This window comes from Notolabrus celidotus, chromosome 5 (assembly GCF_009762535.1).
Source record: "Notolabrus celidotus isolate fNotCel1 chromosome 5, fNotCel1.pri, whole genome shotgun sequence".
NCBI classification, from domain to species: Eukaryota; Metazoa; Chordata; class Actinopteri; order Labriformes; family Labridae; genus Notolabrus; species Notolabrus celidotus.
This window is the reverse complement of record NC_048276.1, coordinates 14,749,557-14,767,573: the sequence shown is the minus strand read 5'-3', so window position 1 is coordinate 14,767,573 and position 18,017 is coordinate 14,749,557. Positions and strand designations below refer to the sequence as shown.

At 39.6% G+C, this 18,017-nt stretch overlaps 2 protein-coding genes across 2 annotated transcripts; one reads left to right on the top strand and one right to left on the bottom strand.

The window, feature by feature from the left end:
• Nucleotides 1–2,504: 2,504 nt before the first annotated feature.
• On the bottom strand, nt 2,505–12,845 carry ccdc61 (coiled-coil domain containing 61). Its single transcript, XM_034683942.1, has 13 exons — nt 12,599–12,845; nt 10,179–10,336; nt 10,013–10,095; nt 7,122–7,282; nt 6,877–7,029; nt 6,595–6,802; nt 6,421–6,503; nt 6,067–6,287; nt 5,907–5,985; nt 5,618–5,815; nt 5,499–5,532; nt 3,424–3,490; nt 2,505–3,322 (listed from the first exon to the last, which is right to left on the bottom strand). Exons 2-13 carry the CDS (start codon nt 10,324–10,326, stop codon nt 3,228–3,230), a joined length of 1,530 nt encoding a protein of 509 aa, XP_034539833.1. The 5' UTR covers nt 10,327–10,336; nt 12,599–12,845; the 3' UTR covers nt 2,505–3,227.
• On the top strand, nt 12,062–17,419 carry itpkca (inositol-trisphosphate 3-kinase Ca). The gene is made up of 7 exons (XM_034683943.1): nt 12,062–12,182; nt 13,938–14,037; nt 14,146–14,359; nt 15,491–15,695; nt 15,803–15,904; nt 16,026–16,097; nt 16,189–17,419. Exons 1-7 carry the CDS (start codon nt 12,168–12,170, stop codon nt 16,393–16,395), a joined length of 915 nt encoding a protein of 304 aa, XP_034539834.1. The 5' UTR covers nt 12,062–12,167; the 3' UTR covers nt 16,396–17,419.
• The last annotated feature ends 598 nt before the right edge of the window (nt 17,420–18,017 follow it).

Below are 18,017 nucleotides of genomic sequence, written 5' to 3'. Positions count from 1 at the left end.
CAAATGAGTTTTTAAAATGATTCAATTTACACTTGGGGACTCTGTACCGTCTTCCAGATGGTAAAACTTCATACTCAAAGTAAAGGGATGTGCAATGGATCTACAAGTATTCTCTGAACCTGCCCAAGAATAGACTGCTCATAAAAGGCCTGTAGGAAAGGGTTTCCAGTCTTTCCAATGACCTTCATGGCAGTCTGCACCAGGTGAGAGTTTGGCTTTAAGCAGAACAGAGAGGTTACCATACCATGCTGTCATCCCGTACCTGATGATACTCTCCAGTAGAGCCTGATAAAACAAGAACATAGTCTGTTGATTGACGCCAAACACCCTGAGCTGATTTAAAAAGTACAATCTTTGCTGTATGCGGGAACACAGGTTATCAATGTGGGTCTCCCACCTAATCTTCATATCTAGGTGGACACCTAAATATTTTGTAGGAGCCTGATCGTTTACAAATTTCTTCTATAATCTTGTGCATTTTTATATATTAACATGTAGCTATATTGGTTAATGTGTATGTTGCTACATTGTCAGTATTAGTTAGGGAGAGCTTCATTCGCCTTCATCCTGGTGTAAGGTGTTCATCTCTTCCTCTCTCTCAGGAGCAGAGCAGCTGTTCTGACATGGAGTTGTTCCCCTATTTAGTTTATTAGTTAATTATGAAAGTGAGCCAGCTGTAGAGCTCCAACCTTTCAAGATTTCCCCCAAGCCCAACTCCAGCTGACACAATTAGGTAGAAGAGTAGTGTGTACAACTGTTCATGCCTGGAAAAGACAAGAAAAACTCGACACGTGGGCACTGTTTGAATAAATTATATGTTGAGGTGGTATAAAAGTCAATAAGCTGGGAAAAATAAAGTAACAGTCTTATCTTAGAAGAGGTACAAAAGAACTTTGGCAGTTTTACTCAATGTTCACACACATGCATGCACCATGAAGACGAAACAAAGGGGATGTGTACCCAAACATTGTTAGTATGTCCAACATATAAAATATAGAAATGTGATGATGAGTTTTGTCCAAGCGGCAACCTCCAGTCTAAAAATATGAGTCCAATGTGGAAGAGGTAAAAACTTCAGTTCATCGAGGATCCGCTTGAGGCTTGCTCCTAAAGTACCGGAAACCACATACACACCTATTCAAAAAAGCCGATCTTTACAGCTGAAATAAACATGTTTACAGCCTGGTACAAAAGACGAGTGTAGTCTGGATAGCTCATTCCTCGATCGGCACACACTGTGAGGGGGGGGGTGTGAATTTTTTCTAACACAGCAATTTTGAAGATATTTAGATTACGAGTCTTCCAATGAGAGGCACAGCTGACTTGATTGACAGGCGGGAACACTGTAGCTGTTGGCTAGGAGGCTCAAACTCCGCCTCTTTACGTCGCAATCACTCGACAGCAGCAATATGGCCGCCGCAGCCTGGCTTCAAAACAGCGCTTCAGAAACAGATGGGTGACGTCACGGATACTATGTCCATATTTTATACAGTCTATGGTTTTGTCCCCCCTTTAATGTTTGTGCTTAGGTGGTAATCTGAAGGTGAAATCAGATTTACTTAAAGATGTGGTCATTCTGAAAAACAAATGGAGAATAAGCTACAGTTTGAACTTGAGAAACAGCACTGAGAAAATGCCATTCACTCAAAATACATATACATGCTTTAACTCATATACAGTGAAAGACAAGTTAACAAGTGTGTTGGGGAGAGGAGGGGTAGCTGTCACCGATGATCATATGAAACTACCTCCATCAGCTATTGTACAACTAGCTCAAAAACGTTCGCTCGTGGAAGACCCTCTTGTGTATTTCAATCAATTTCTGTGAAATGTTTAGACTGACTCAATACCATCCTATTGTATTTTTTTAAGGCTTCGTGGATGTGAGAATTTACATTTAACCCTCCTGTTATGTTGCGGGTCACATTGACCCTTTTTAAAGTCTATTATAGGTAATATATGCCTTCCAAACCAGCTAAATGCAGCATAAAAATCTGGGCAGCATGTGACAGAAGAGGTGTTGTGTTAATTTATCAACATCACTTCATAAAAATAAAATAAATTCAAAATGTAAAATAAAATAAACAAAAATCTGTCATGTAAACTATTGTATTTATATTTAGGTCTTTCTTGTGTACATTTAAAAAAGTTTTAACATGAATTTTAATGATAAACGAGTGAGTTATCCTCATTGAACCATGATCTGTGAGAATTAAAGAACACCAATGGACTAAATCTTGATTTAAATGGTTAGTAATGGAGTTAAAAATTAGATTTAAAAAAATGAGTATTGGGATTTTTTGGGGTTCTGACACTTTTGGATATTTGAATATACCCCAGGTCAAATTGTCCTAGGAATATTATTGCTGTTCCAAAGAAACGAAAATAACAGGAGGGTTAACAACAAAAACTGTAAGACAAAAATAGTCTGCCTCCCTAACCTTCATTGTTCAATGCATAGAAAATGTGACATTGGAATGTGGTTCAACCTGTTAAAGGTCATATCAATTGTAACGCTTAAAATTTAATGTTAGATTCCAAGCTATGAGAGAAAGCAAACATTAAAACACATGTTAAAAAGCTCCTGTGGGGTTCAGGAGCTGGAGTGCACCAGGTTTAAATCTCTCTGGTTGAGGAGTTGATACATCACAGAAGAATCACACTCATTTCTAGAAAACGCCCGATGAAAATATTTTTATGACTTAAATGTGTTAAAAAAAAAAAAGGTGGCGGACGATGGTGCAAATTTACAGAGACCACTTTTAGATACCCAACTGTGTAACTTTTCTCCTTTTTGAAATGTGTTTTTTAAAAACGTGTAAGAATGCATCTGATGGCGTCGGTCTATAAAAGAAACAAAGCAGAACATCAAGTGAGTTTTTACAGATTGAGGTGCTGCCGTCTGAACGTTCACATCAGAAGTTTAGTTAATTCAGTGAGGTGAATGAGGGAAACGTCAACATACATTTACACTTTTAAGTTACTCCATAAAAACTTTGCATATTAAAAAAATAATAACTTCACAGTATTGGCTGTAGTTTCCTGAGGTCCTGGAAGTTCGACCCTCCAGAAGGAGTTTTAGTCTCGTCTGTGAACAAATTTATAACCTTGAATTTGTGTGAAGCTCAAAATGTGTCTCTGTCTGTGCACATGACAAAAAGTCTCCCGAGCTTCAAGCTGTGCAATCATCAGGAAACGTATCCACAGATGGTTTAAGCAGCAGGTTGTTAGTGTCCCGTATCCAGGTCCCTCATGTAGTCCTGAAGTGCCTGCAGTCTGGCATCAATTTCCGACAGCTCAGCACCTGTGTCCATGGAGCTCTCTGGGGTTGGAGATGAAATGGTATGATTTTTGTGTTGTCTCTTTTATTCCTCACCAAAAATGTTAAACATTGGAGCAGAACAACTTGTGATGATGACGTACCTTTATCTTTCATTCTCTGTGTTGGAGTACTGCATAGTGGCTTCCTGGTTAAAAGGCCTCCTCTTGACTGTAAACAGATCAATCATACATTAGGGCAGTGTTTTTCAACCTTTTTTGAGCCAAGGCACATTTCATACATTAAAAAAATCCTGAGTCACATCACCAACCAAAAGTTTCACAAAATTACACATTTAGTCTCTCAATTTATGAATCTATTTATCTGAGAGAGGGACTTTGGCTACTTCTTTAACTGTGTCAGGGCAAAGCATCTTAGTTACAATGGCTTTTTGCAGGTAGTATTAATGTCTCTGCCACAGTGTGTGGATTTTTAGATTTGGCTACAAGTTCAGCTACTAAGTCGCTAGCTTTGAGAGCTCTCACAGTAACTGTTGTAATTTTTCCTTATAAAAGTTGCCTTTTCACCACCTATATTACGCTCTTCATCCGGGTTAGAATATTGTCCAGGGCCCTGTTTGGAGTTTTCCTTTTTGAATGTTTATCCATCGCTGTTGTACGCCTACGTCTTGTCACATACACATCTTGCGCGCATCATTAATTCTGTTGTCTTAAATTAACAAGGTCATTAGTGAGCTTTATTGCCACCCAGTGGGAGGGTAGCACAGGTCAGTACATGGACAAGTATTTAATTACTCCGCCAGTCAATACACTGCAGGCACAGACACACTACATGGCACATTATTTGCAGTATACAAATAATATTTTTTTGGACTAAGTGAAATTTGATAATGTCCCACCGTACACCTGACGATCTGTCACTGCACACTAGTGTGCCACGGCACAGTGGTTAAAAAATCACAGCATTAGGGGATAAGACAGATGATGTTTGTTTTTATTGCCAACAAATCCCATTAAAGAAGCCTCTTCCTCTATGCTGTAGGGTACAGAAGCCCTAAAAGGACATGATTATATACATTTAATTTTCCCCTTTTCTCGAGATAACGAGTTAATTTTGTCTTGTGATAATGGGATAATTTATTTTGTTTTATCTAGAGAACATAGCTTGTTTTTTTGTGTTTTTAAACTTCAACCTGTAAGATAAATGTCTCATAACAACATATATTTTTATTCTGTACCGAGGCAAACATTTCTAAACAATGTTTTTGAAAAAAAATAATTAAAGAAACTGATAACAGGCCTTTTCTTTTAGCTGAAGTTACTTGGTTACCATATGTATACATTTGCTCCTTTATGTTTAGAACGAAAGCCCTAAAGGGACATGATTAAATACATTTTATTTTCTGTTTTCTCAAGATATCAACTAATTTTTCTCATTATCTTGAGATAGTGAGACAAAAAAGTTGCGATTTTGAGAAAACAAGTTAAATTAACTCGTTATCTGGAGAAAAAAGAGAAAATAAAATGTATTTAATCATCTCCTTTTAGGGTTTTCATTGTAGAGCTTTATTTTTATCCAAAAAATACAGAGGTCATCACCTGTTTGAACTTCTGCCCTTGGGAAGGAGATACAGGACATTACAGACAAGAACAAACAAACTGAAAAACAGCTTTTATCCCAAAGCAATAGGTGCACTAAACGCTAAATAATTCAATATAAAATTGGACTGTGCAATTTTCCAATTCACTGAATGTCTGCCTGTTGGATGCTGGATGTGTCTCCTGGTTTATTTATTTTTATTTATTTATGTTTGTCTACTGTTTTAATGATTTTTTCTTTTTCTTTTACTACTGTTCTTTTATGCATCTTTTTCTACTAAAAGGGGTCGCACCTCAATTTCGTTGTACAATCTACAATGACAATAAAGATATATTCTATTCTATTCTATCCCGAAACCTTTAAAAGACTGCAAAGCTTGGAAGGTGTCGGCCGTTTTCTTTTAAAGAAAAGTGTATATTGGCAAATTGATGTGAGCTTGACATTCCACAGAAATGTAACGGTGTTGCAGCTGAGTGACACTCTTATCATGCAACTTGTTGTGATCTTGTCGTGGGATTTATTTTATTTTTTTTACAGAAAAACAACAACAACCTTCTCCTTATGTCCACAACTAACAGAACATCATGTTTACAGGGTTGCATGATTGACTGTGACTCACCGAACTGGGTCCATTGTAAATCTGCTTCCTCCCTCTGTAAACACAAAAAAAACCATTTAAAAACACAGCTAGAACAACAGAAATTCTACACTAAATCCCTCTGAGGAGGGCGCTGTTACCTGAATAGATTTTTAGCCATTTCCTCCATATCCACCAATGAGCTTTCAGACGAGTTTCTGCTCCCTCTGCGCTCCACAGATAAACTCCTGCCTCTGCTGCCGGACCCGGCTGTCAGAGGGTACACCTCTCTGGAGCGTGACCGTCCCCGCTCAGGGGCAATGGGTGAGGTCAGCATGTCTCGACGTACCTTCCTCTGTCTGACAGAGAGAACAGGGTTACAATCTGTTTGTTCTGTGCAGCTTTCACATCAAACAGGCAAAATCCAAGGGATGAATAATGATGACCAACTTCTTGACTTCTGCCTCTTTCAACCTGCGCTGTCTGTCCTGAATGTAAGCAGTTGGGTCAAAGCGTGGTCCACGAGAGCCTGAAATACAGAGTGTGAGACATTCAAGTCTAAAATAGACTGAGAGAATTAGACGATTAAGGAAAACATTTCAAACAGAACCTGTGGGAGAAGGAGAAGGCCTGGCTATGCGAGCACGTGGTCCCGAGGAGTCTGCTCTTCTTCCTCTTTCCTCCGACCTTTGACCTCTGCTCTCCATCCGCTCCCTCGATCCAGATCGAGCCCTGACTGCCCCATACCCTGGCCTTCTCTCACGGGAAACGGAGCGGTAGATCTCCCCATCAACCCGATAGCTGAGATGGCCGGACACAGGAGTCACTCTCCTGCAAGGAAACAAGAGGGTGTGAGCCGAAGAGGAGCGTAAAATGTATAACTTCCAACATTTATCTCACATTTTCAGTGAATGGAAGAAAGAAGGAGAAAGTAAAGATAAAGTACATGCTGAGATTGTCTAACCCTCTCCGTAGTAGTGCCAGCTCATTTGTGAGACTCTTCACGCGAACTCGTAGAGCACACTCTGATGCTCGTAGCTCCTCCAACTAGCCAGTACAGGAAGAAAATGTTAAAACCAGCCGAGTAACAGAGGAAACACTTGAAACACTGGACTACTCAACAATGCTGAACGTCTACCTGCTCATTCAACAGCTGCTGCTCCTGGCTTCTCTTGCTTGCTGAACGTTGACTTTTGGCCCTCTCCTTAACAAGCTGCTCCTCCAGCGTCGACACATGGTCTCTGGGTCTCCAGTCCTCTCGCCCAGATGTGGAACTGCTTCCAGCAAGCTGCAGTCGCTCTAGAACCTTAGCCATGGCATCCTTCTCTTCTTTCACCCGGGCCAGCCTGGAAAAACAGTAGGACGTGTTTAAATATCCCAATCATACTGGTCATTGTGATAGAGAGAGATTCCAACCCACTCTGTCCGTAGCCTCTGGATCTCCAGCTCTGCTGATTTACTAACTCCATGAGAGCCGACAGTGCTGAGCTCAGCCCTCAGAGCTCTCACTTCTTTTTGCAGAGCCGCCGGGTCAGGCTTGCCCACATATGGCAGAGGTAAAGGGTAGTGTATCCTACGTTACAGAGCAGATCACAAGAGTTATCACAGAAGGCAGAACGGAACAAAATCCTGTTCAATAAGTGACTATGTTTGATAGGAACAAACCTATCGAACTCCACGGTGTAAATGAGGATTAGATATCTTTTGGCTGTAAGAGCAGAGGACTGCTGATGACCACGGGGACGACTGACCACTCCTGCTTTCCTGTTCCGCAGCAGCTCCAGGTCTGCGTACGTTAAGAGGTCAAGGGTCACAGAATCACTTGCCTGGAAAAAAGGCAGAAGTGAAACAGGGCTTCATGAACAGCAAACTGGGAACAAAAACACTTATTTAAGATGTTGACATTTTTAAGATATAGATTCAGATTGAGAGAACTTTATTAATCCCAGAGGGCAATTTGGTTTGCAGTGTACCAGCTTGTCGATAAACAACACAAACACTAACAAACAGACAAACAACACTCAACAGTCAACATGTCAGTGACAACAGCAGTGCAAGATGGGGCCTGTCATAAAGAGTAAAACATTTTAAAATAGACTAAAATAACTTTTTTGGTTTTTTTTTTACGCATATTGAACTAGGCTGGGAAAGAGTTGACAAAGTCTGTAATATTGGTCGTTTTTGTAGAAACTATTTTCGGACAGAATATTTGTGATAAACAAATCAACTATGGCAGTGTACTCCTTTTGGTTATCTTTAGTTAATACAGACAATATTAATGTTGTAACGTTTTGTAATTAAGTTTTTTATGTTTGTTTGTAAGTTTGTTTGTTTTTATTTTATATGTATGTGTAAATATGTGCATGTGAATTTATATATATATTTTTTTTTTCCTTAGAATTTCTTTAACTGTATTTGTGTGTCTTTGAAAACAATTAAAAAACTCAATAAACATTGTTTAAAAAAAATTAATTGCAGGTTAACCAAGCGGGCAGAAACACAAACCGTAAAATATGCTGCTTATGAAAATTCTTCAGAGTCACTTGTTGATACTTGCAAAAGGAAATACACTTAATATGCATAAAAAAAAGAAAAAAAAACTTTTTAAAAACACAGTAGCCAAGAATAAATACTAAAAAACACCTTTTAAAAACACAACTTCACAAGGACAATCTATAACAAACTGTTAAAAACTGCTATCAGCATTCAGAAGTCTGATGGCAGAAGGAATAAAATTATTTGCGTATCTGTTTGTTTTTCTGTGAGGAGCGAGATAGCGCCACCCTGAGGGCATTAAAGAGAACTCCTTGGCTAGGATGTGTCCAGGTTGGCTAATTATCCCTCTGTCCTTATTAGTGATGTGGTTCCTCCAAAGGGAACTCAGATCCTGCTGCTGTATGCTAATAACTTTGGAGCAGACTTTAACAATGCTGTTCAGACTATTCGGGGTTCCCACTCTTTTCCAGAGATCATTTTCCAGGACATTTTCAGTGATGATCAAGCTGGTCAAGTCTAAATTTTATAACTAAATAGTCTAATATGTTCCTTTCAGATACGTGTAGTCTATGGCTATCTATGAAATCATCTCTTGCCTGCGTAAAAAATTATGGCAAAATTGATTATAGAATAATGCAACCACAGATGTAAAGCACTTTATTTGTGCAACCAAGTAATGATTGGCAACTCTCATCTCAGCTTTCTCCTCTGAATTTTTTTTTTAAAAATTAGCCAAGTAAAAATCAAAAGAGCCAGCAAAGGAATCTGGAAGCTACCATACTGAAATAAATAAATAATAATAATCAGAGGATCAGTGCATTGATTGACCTAAATAGAACTGAACTGACAGACCCCCAAGCTATCTGCCCGACTCCGCTGGTCACTCTTTAACTTAAATATAAGACTCTTTGAATCAAAAGAGCACTCCACAAGGTTAATTTACCATAAAACATAAACAATTTACCCTACCCCCGTTTTCTGTGAATGTATAATTATGACCAAGTGAGGGAGAAAAGACAGACCGGTCTGTCGCTGTCTTTTCCAGCACAGCGTGCACTCAGCTTACAATGAATGAGGATGTGTTTTTTGAATCGTGTCAGGTCGCACACAGTCATGTTGGAATAATTTTCCAGGACAACACATGTTTTTCCAGGATATTTTACTTTTTCTCCCATTTTCCAGGTGTTTTCCAGTACTGGAAAACTGGTCAACTCCTTTTCCAGGATGCGTGGGAATCATGCTATTCTTGTCTTTTAAAGAGAGACCATGAAACCAGTAGATAAAAGAAAACGTTAAAGACTGTCAATAAAAGAGTGATAAAGACTGGATCAAATGTTCTCTGAGACTCTAAAAGAATTGAGATTGCGCATCAGGGGTATCCTCTGTTGACCACGTTTTAAAATCAGCTCTGTGTTTTGGGTGAATTTTCATATATAACATTCTGGTTTTATATTTATTATTCTGCTTTAACAGAATATTATTTTCCTGCCTCACAGTAAATGCAACGTGATGTGAAGGGATGCTCGGACACAGATGTTAGCAGAATGATGTACCTGTCCGTGCAAAAATGTTCCTTTGTTTTGTGTACTATTCTGGCGTGGCCACAATGGCTAGACGGACATGTTGTTTAACCAACATCCAAGTCTCTGTGTGTGTGTGTGTGTGTGTGTGTGTGTGTGTGTGTGTGTGTGTGTGTGTGTGTGTGTGTGTGTGTGTGTGTGTGTGTGTGTGTGTGTGTGTGTTTGTGCGCACTGTGCTTGTACTTGAGTCAGGACCATTCTTTAAATCTACCCCAAATTATTTCCAATAGTTTCTCTCCTTCCCCTCCAGGCTCTCCTCTTTTGTGCATAAATGACTAGCAGAGAGGGAACAGGGCAGCTCGGGATAACTGTGCATTTTTCGCTCGAGTGGAATCACTGAACTCAAATGACTGTGTCTCGCCTTCGCTCAAGGAGCCCCGGGCTAATCTGTGTCCGTTCTCAGCTTACTGTTGACTTTGTATGCATTTCAGCTGCCTCTCTTTGTGCTGTTGTTTCATCTGAGGGCACCTGCACACATACCTTCCTGACAGCTGATTCCAACATGCTGCAGAAGATGGGGAACTGCTTGAAGTTGCCAGTTTTGCGGGTGAGGTCCTCAATGTCTTAAAGAATGAATTTAATAGTATTAGTGAGACAATCTGAGCATGTGATGGCTTGTGATATTTAATACATTTTTGCTACTTACATGCTGGATCAAATTCCCCCCTCCACTGATCAGCTGTCATTGCGTCAGAGATTTCCACTATCAGCACACCATGGTCCACTTCGATCTTCACAGAAAACTCCACTCCTCGAAAAACAATATCTTCCAACACCTCAGAGCCCTCCTCCATCGCTCTGAGTCTGAGATGAAATAAAAGTTTCCTGTGAATCCTGATGCCAGGAAAAACGATTTACAACCTGATCATGTATCTGATCAACAATCTTTGAGAACCAAAGACCAGATTGGTTCATTGTTGACGTCAGGAGATTTCTCATGAAGGTCAGGATTTAGATCACTTTCCTTCCAGCAGTTCAGATCAGATAGAGACATTAAGAGCCCATTAAATATCTTGACAAATAAGAACTTATTTTGACCTAATTCTTGCTGCTCAAAGACCAGAGGGGCGTTCATCAATGTACGATGAAAGCATGAGACTCTAGAGCCAGCTAAAACACCCAATACACTACTACAAAAAAGTATGAATATAAAGGGGAGAGTTGGAGTATGCATAGTCGCTTTATACATTTGGTTATGCATAATGATCAATAACTCATATACATATATATAACATATTTTATAAGCCTAGATATTTAATAGAGATGTAACTGTAGTGAACGATTCAGTCTTTTGAATGGCTCTTTTAGGTGAACGATGAGAACCGATTCGCAGTTGCGAGCCGTTCATTTGGGAGCCGTTTTTATATGCAGATTGCCCACGCTGCCGTCACGTGTCACCTGCGTGCCCCATGAGTCTTTTGTTCACACTCATTCCCTACACTTTGTTATTGTTTACATTGCTTTGATGTAGATTGGAGTCAAGGAGACAAGCTCCTGTTTGTGAAGTATTTAAGGTGTAGAAACACGAGGTGGGGTAGTACAATTTTGCATTCATATTTTTAAATGTCCTCATTTTTATTCTAGTTGTATTTATATCTTTTATATACTTATATATTTATTCTTATTTATTATTCTTATATTATTTTCTGTGTTGTTAAAATGTTCTTGTGTGGAAAAGTTTACAATAAAGTTGTTTAGCATGGAAGTTATCTGTAGCTTGTGTAGTTTTTATAGTGCCACAAAGTTTTTTAGGTGAGGGAAAATTCAAAATAGTGATCTCACTTTCGAAGCATGGGGATATGGCACCATAATAAAGTTTCTTCCCGAGAGCCATCACATCACTAAACACCCCCAAACAGCTGACATATACAGTCACCTCATGTGCAATGTTTATATTCATAACTGTGCAATAATATTAATGTCAAGTGCAATACCGGGGACTGTGAAAACTTTCATATAATGTGCAATATCTTAATCAAAATACCTCTTCTCTCTACCTGACCTGTATATATTTGGCATTTGTTTTATATCGTTACTCTATTTATATAGTCTTTTATACATTTTATCCCTTTTTTATGTTATTTGTATTTATGACATGCACCTTCAGGGGCTGTGCTTCTAATTTCATTGTACACCTGACAATGACACATAAAGGCTATTCTTTTCTATCTTAAGGAATTCTTACAATGCCAAATGAAATTATAATCAATATTTCAGAATAATTCCCACTAATAGAGTATATATATTGGTGGGATGTGTAAATTTGAATTATTCTGATCCAAATCTAATCTTATGACTGCTACCAGCGATTGTTTCTTTGATAAAAATGAGTTGACTGGTTGACTTCTAAAAAATAAATAAATATAACAATGAGCCAAAGAGCCGGTCTTTTGAACGGCTCTTTGAAAGGAACCTCAAGATCCGGTTCCCTTCAAAGAGCCATAAATCCCATCTCTAATATTTAACATATCGTTTCAGATTGCTCATATCAGACGGGCTCATTAAAACACACGCCGCTAGGGGCGGTAGAGAGCCGGTGGAGAGCATTTCAAAAGGTGTCATCATTTTTTATTGGAAAAAGTACAGCTTGGTGGCTCATATCATGCGCACAGGACTCCGCTGATTAATGTCTTGAATGATGTTTTTCGAGGTAAGTTGTTAATCGTGTCTGTTTCGGAGCATTGTGTGGAGCTGTCAGATTTCGCGCTTGACTTCACTTTCTGCCGTGCAGTGAAAGAAGAGACTGAAATCTGTGTTCACTTCATCTTTCACTGACCATGCAAACACATCCTTACAGATCTTATTATTGTGACTCGGCTTCTTGAAAGTGTTTGTTGTTTTCGGCTTCTGGTTTTGTTGTTATCTTCTTTATGAGTGAACAGAGCAGCTAGCGAGAGTTAACATCTATAACACAACTGCACAACGTTAGCCAAGGTTAGCTAGCATTGATGATGTCGTGAGTTAGAGACATGCAAAGTAAGTCAACTTGACTTCCAGTTCTCTAAACAGACTCTCTGTGTGTGAGACACGCAACTTCACGACGAGACTGAAATAATATAACGTTACCTTTGGTTGCAGTAACAGTCCTGAACAGGGTCAATACATAGCGTCTTGGTGGAAGAACTTGGCGGTGAAACAGCTTGGTAGAGTAAACGTTACAGCTAATGTTGTCGCTGACTTGGTGGTGTAAACAAATCCAAAACAATGTGTAGTCCAGCTGCACCGGGGAGACCATGAGACCGGGGCGGGTCAACAACCGGGAACCGTTAAATTCTTCTTCTGCACTTTGGTGGAGATCTGCTGCTTCTTCTTCTACCAGAATTAGACGGTGCCTCCGCGGGTCCTTGACGTAACGCTGCCCCCTACAGGTGGGAAACGGAAGTAACCCCTACGGGTCTGCAAGGCTAAACAAAACTATGCTGGAAATGATGATGGAAGAAGAAGTCCAGAAGGAAAATAGTGATTAAATTTAAATCTTCAATATTTAAAGCTGCTGTTGGCAGGAATGGTGTAAAAGACTAATTTTTTTCAGCTTGGTTTGGAGAAAAGGTCATAATGCCTATCGGTAAGTGAAGTGATTTGAGACTATCGCAAAATCTCTGTGTTTTCCAATTTCGTATTTAGCAATGTTGTTATTCCCCTCGTTCCCGTTATCACGGACCAATCAGAGCTACTCCCCAACCCTCTGTCCTGATTGGTCAAGTGGCGGCCCCACTACGTTGCCCTGATTAGCTGGGAATCCACTACTTCCTCATAGAACGTGCGCAACAATCTTTTGTGGGCGGGGTTACGAGATTTTTTTTGTATATTAAAAACAAGTCTCTGAAAAGTGTATTTCAAAATTTGCCATTTAAATATGAAAAGTTGGGGAAAAAGTACTATGCTAATCCAGAATGTCCTTGATTAGACGTATAATAAGTGCCTTAAGGAGTGTGAGGAGCAGTTTAAAAGTGTGTTAGATAACTGTTTCAGAAACATAGTCCAGTTGACACATTTGTCTTTGATAACAAACACTTGTAGGATCGTGGAAGAACTACAAAAAAAACCCCCAGAATCTCAAAAAGTGGAACCCCCTTTTTTCCGGCATTTGTTCAGCCTATCACAGTATGGTAAAGATAAAAACAGAAGAAGTTCTGAGCAAACAAGTGGATCCTGTAAATGTTTGATAAACCAGTTATACAAGTTAAGAGCTGACTCTGCCCTCTGCCTGTCTTCACTCAGTTTCAGTGGAGGGCTGTCTCCATGGAGACACTTCACTCAAAAGGCAGTGAGTCAAGTGACAGGGTCTGAAGTCTGAGATCTTTGCTGCCTGTCCGTGAAGACACAGCAAAACACAGGCAGCAGGGGAGTGTATCCTGGCATGTGTGTGCGCTAAAGAACTGAGGTTTTTTTTCTTTTGATGCAGAACTCTGCATGGATGAAGCAACAAAGTCGTGGGACCTCAGCTTTAATTCCTATGACTCCCAAGAAACCGCAGCAGTGGCTGCAAGTAGTTGGACATGCAGGTTTGTGTTTTGGAACTTACTTTGCTTTCATTTTGCTCCTTTAAGGGTGTGAGCTTTGGAAAAATACCCTTAAAAGTAATTTGTGTCCTATTTTACTTGCATTCACAGGAAGTTTTCATGTTGGGGATTATGGCACGTTGCTGAAGAGGTTTTGTGAGGGGGAGCAGCAATGTTACCTCAGATTGATGGAGGACTCTCTGAAGCCCTTTGTTCCAGCTTACCACGGTGTGGTGCAGCGGGATGAGCAGGATTACAACATGATGGATAACTTACTGACCCACTTCGACACACCGTCCATCATGGACTGCAAAATGGGCACGCGGTATGTTTAAACGAGACAGGTTATGTCACTGAGAGCAGGTAAATGAGTTTTCTTTTAAGAAAACTTGATGGAGGAGAGGATAAGGTCTATGCTTATTCTCAAAAAGGGTTCATAGTTTTCCAAAGTATTAAAGAATACATCAACAAACAGCTATTTAGTGTTTGAATCAGCAGACACATTCTTCTACGGATTGGTGGTTGTAATATTCATCAAAACACACACAAATACAACACTGTACAAACACAGAAATTATAGATTTCTCAGGGAAGACCTTGTGTATTTCATCAAGACAATGTAAACCACCATCTGCACTTATCACAGCAGCATGGCTCTGTAGTGGAAGAGTCTGGGTGCTAAACTTTGCTCAATGTTTCTGCCTTTTAAATGGATGTTTTTATATGCAACTAGCTAAATGCTGCAAAGTGCTCTGCTCACGATGGATTAAGATGAGATAAGATTGAATATCAAAATAAGATGGGATTGAAAGAACATTTGCTCTTTGTAAACAATATAAACAAAGTTGAATTAGGTCTAGAGCCACTCCTTTTGTAAAGCATCTTGAGATAACACTGGTTGTGAATTGGGACTATATAAATAAAGATTAATGGATTCATCGACGATACTGGCCTACCTGCAGTACCGACTTGAATATCATGCAGGAATTGGTCAACCTTTCCTCTATAAGCTCCAGGTACTAATCTTGGTTCCCAAACATTCACATTGTGTTGTTAAAAAAAGAGGTGATGCAGCACAATGTTAAACATGCCCCTGTTCAGACTTCTTTGAAACGTGTCATTGGCATAAAGTTTAAAATCTTTTCATAAAACAGTCACATTTTTTAACTTGAACATCTGATATGTTTTCTTAAACCATTTGAATTTAATTGAGACTTCAAATCACTTGCAAACCATCAAATTCTGTTTTTATTACCATTTAACTCATCCTCTCAACTCGATTGGGATTGGAGCTCAATCTTGTTGTAGATGTTAGACAGAGGAAATACTTTCTCTCACTTAGTTGAAACGAGTGAGTTTAAAATTAAAGTATCATGTTTCTTTTTGAAAATGTAAGTCTTAAAAATAATGAATATGCTCCAGCCTGAAAATGACAATAAGGCACCAATCCTCACAGCACATACCTCGAGGCGGAGCTGGCGATTGCTCGAGAACGGCCTCAGCCTCGTAAAGACATGTATGAGAAGATGGTGGCTGTGGACCCAGAGGCCCCAACGGTCCAGGAGCGAGCCCAGCAGGCAGTGCTGAAGACCAGGTACATGCAGTGGAGGGAGACGCTGAGCTCCACAACAACTCTGGGTTTCCGTATTGAAGGATTTAAGGTGAGAAGTGTCACTGATTAAATGCTGCAAATACTGTATGACTGTTTATAATTTAATAGTTGCAAGATTTGCAATACTTTGATTTAACTCCTGTGTTTCCTAAGCAGAAAGCAAGTGAAGAATGTCACACAAACTTCAAAAGGACCAAAAGCAGAGATCAAGTGAGGGAAGCTCTGGAGAACTTTGTGGACTCCAATGCAACCATTGTGGTGAGTTTGGCCTTCAAGTACCTCTTTTCTTTGTTACTTTTCATTCTTTTCTTTTTGTTTTTATTTATTTTTCTTTTCTCTTTTCTTTTCTTAAGTATAAATCTTGTATCTTCTCCTTCAGTGGGGCTATCTGAGACGGCTCAAACAATTGCGGCTGGTCTTGGAAGCGTCAGATTTCTTCAAAGCACATGAGGTTAGTTTAAGGATATGATCTTGAAAATATGTCAGCTGAGGCAAATGTTCTTGCAGTTTTGTAATCTCTCCTAATGGCTGCATACCTGCAGGTTGTGGGCAGTTCCTTACTGTTCGTGCATGACTGGACAGGCAGGACAGGAGTGTGGATGATTGACTTTGGAAAGACGGCCGCCTTGCCATCACACCTTACGTTGGACCACCGCACTCCCTGGGTGGAGGGCAATCGAGAAGATGGTTACCTGTGGGGTCTGGACAACCTCATTGAAATACTGACCAATATGCTACCAGTGACGTGAACGCCAGTCTGAAAATGTGTTGAAATAGGATCTCAGTCCCTCCTTCGCCTCTCTTAAGTGCAGATTGATTGCAGATGGACTGCCCTCTGAAAATGGTTGTTGGAAAAGGACTATTGGGGAAAAAAAGGTTACAAATGGAAATGGTGATAAGATGTGATCTGTTAAAAGAGCACATTAAGCAAAATGTGTTAACGACTAAAATAATTGCAGATTTGTTTCATAAATTAGGCACAGAATAATGCTCAAAAGGCAATAACTGTGGAACCTTTAAGCAATCTGACACTGAGACACTGTGTGCTAAACATCCTCTCAGTCTCCAGCCTTGTCTGAACCCACTATCTTGAGATGGTCATTATTTCAAAAAACACATGGATTAATAAGCTAAAAACATGGCTGCCCTCTTTAGCTCCAGATGAATGGATACGTATTATCCAGTATCATTACAATGGTGCTAAAACTATGATGCTTTAAAGTGGACTTATTTTCTGCATTTCATTACAGTAACTTACATAACTTAATCATATGTCTGTGCATACTTTGTGCGTTGTTTGCCTCACTGGTTGAATCAATACCTGACAAAGTTAAAATGCATCATAGTTTGGATAGTAAGATGCGTTCACAGTCACACATTAGATGTTCATGTTATGCATATAGTAGAAACCAATATTATGCAGGGTTTTTCTTGTGGTCCAACTAGATTAAACCTGCTCACATACAAAATTATCAGGTTAATAGCTTAATCTATATGTTGATATTATTTTTTCCAATACTAATTCTATTCTTGGTTCTTTTATTTTGAAAGCAGATTTTGGTATGGGAATTGTTTTTTAACACAGACTGTATATAACATTTGTGAGCTTTTAGCCTCCTTGTAAACAGCTACATTGTGTCCAGCTGCCAATCAACTCAGCCATGCCCCTAATTATGCAAATTGATGTATAACCCTCGCCCTGTATATTATCTTAAAGATATGCTTCCCCCCCTCCTGCAGTGTGTCACAATAAAGAATTGACATTCACACTCATGACTGTGTTTTAAACCAGGCTGTTAACACCATAGACTGTATAAAATATGGACGTAGTATCTGTGATGTCACCCATCTGTTCCTGAGCGCTTTTTTGAAGCCAATTGGCGGCGGCAGCCATATTGGAAATCTGGAACTCAACCAGGCATAGTGTGACGTAAAGGGGCGGTGTTTGAGCCTCTTAGCCAATAGCTATGTGTCCCCGACCGGGAGTCAAGTCAGTCATGTCCTTAACTCATAATCTTAATATCTTCTGAACGGTCGCTTTAGAAAAAAATTCACCCCCCGTACAATATGTGCCGATAGAGAAATTAGCTACGTAGAGCCAAGCTGTTTTTTGAACCAGGCTATAAACATGTTTATTAATGCTGTAAAGATTGCCTTTTTTGAATTGGTGTGTATGTGGTTTCCGGTGTTTCTGCAGCCAGCCTCAAGTGGATTCTCGATGAATTGCAGTTAATCTTCTGCATGGACATACTTTGAGACCGGAGGTTGCCGCTTGGTTAACACACTTATTTGTCCTTTGAAAACAGGCATTTTAATGCTGTACCTAATTGGGGACTCTTTGGCTTCTGCAGACAGCCTTAAGTGGACCCTT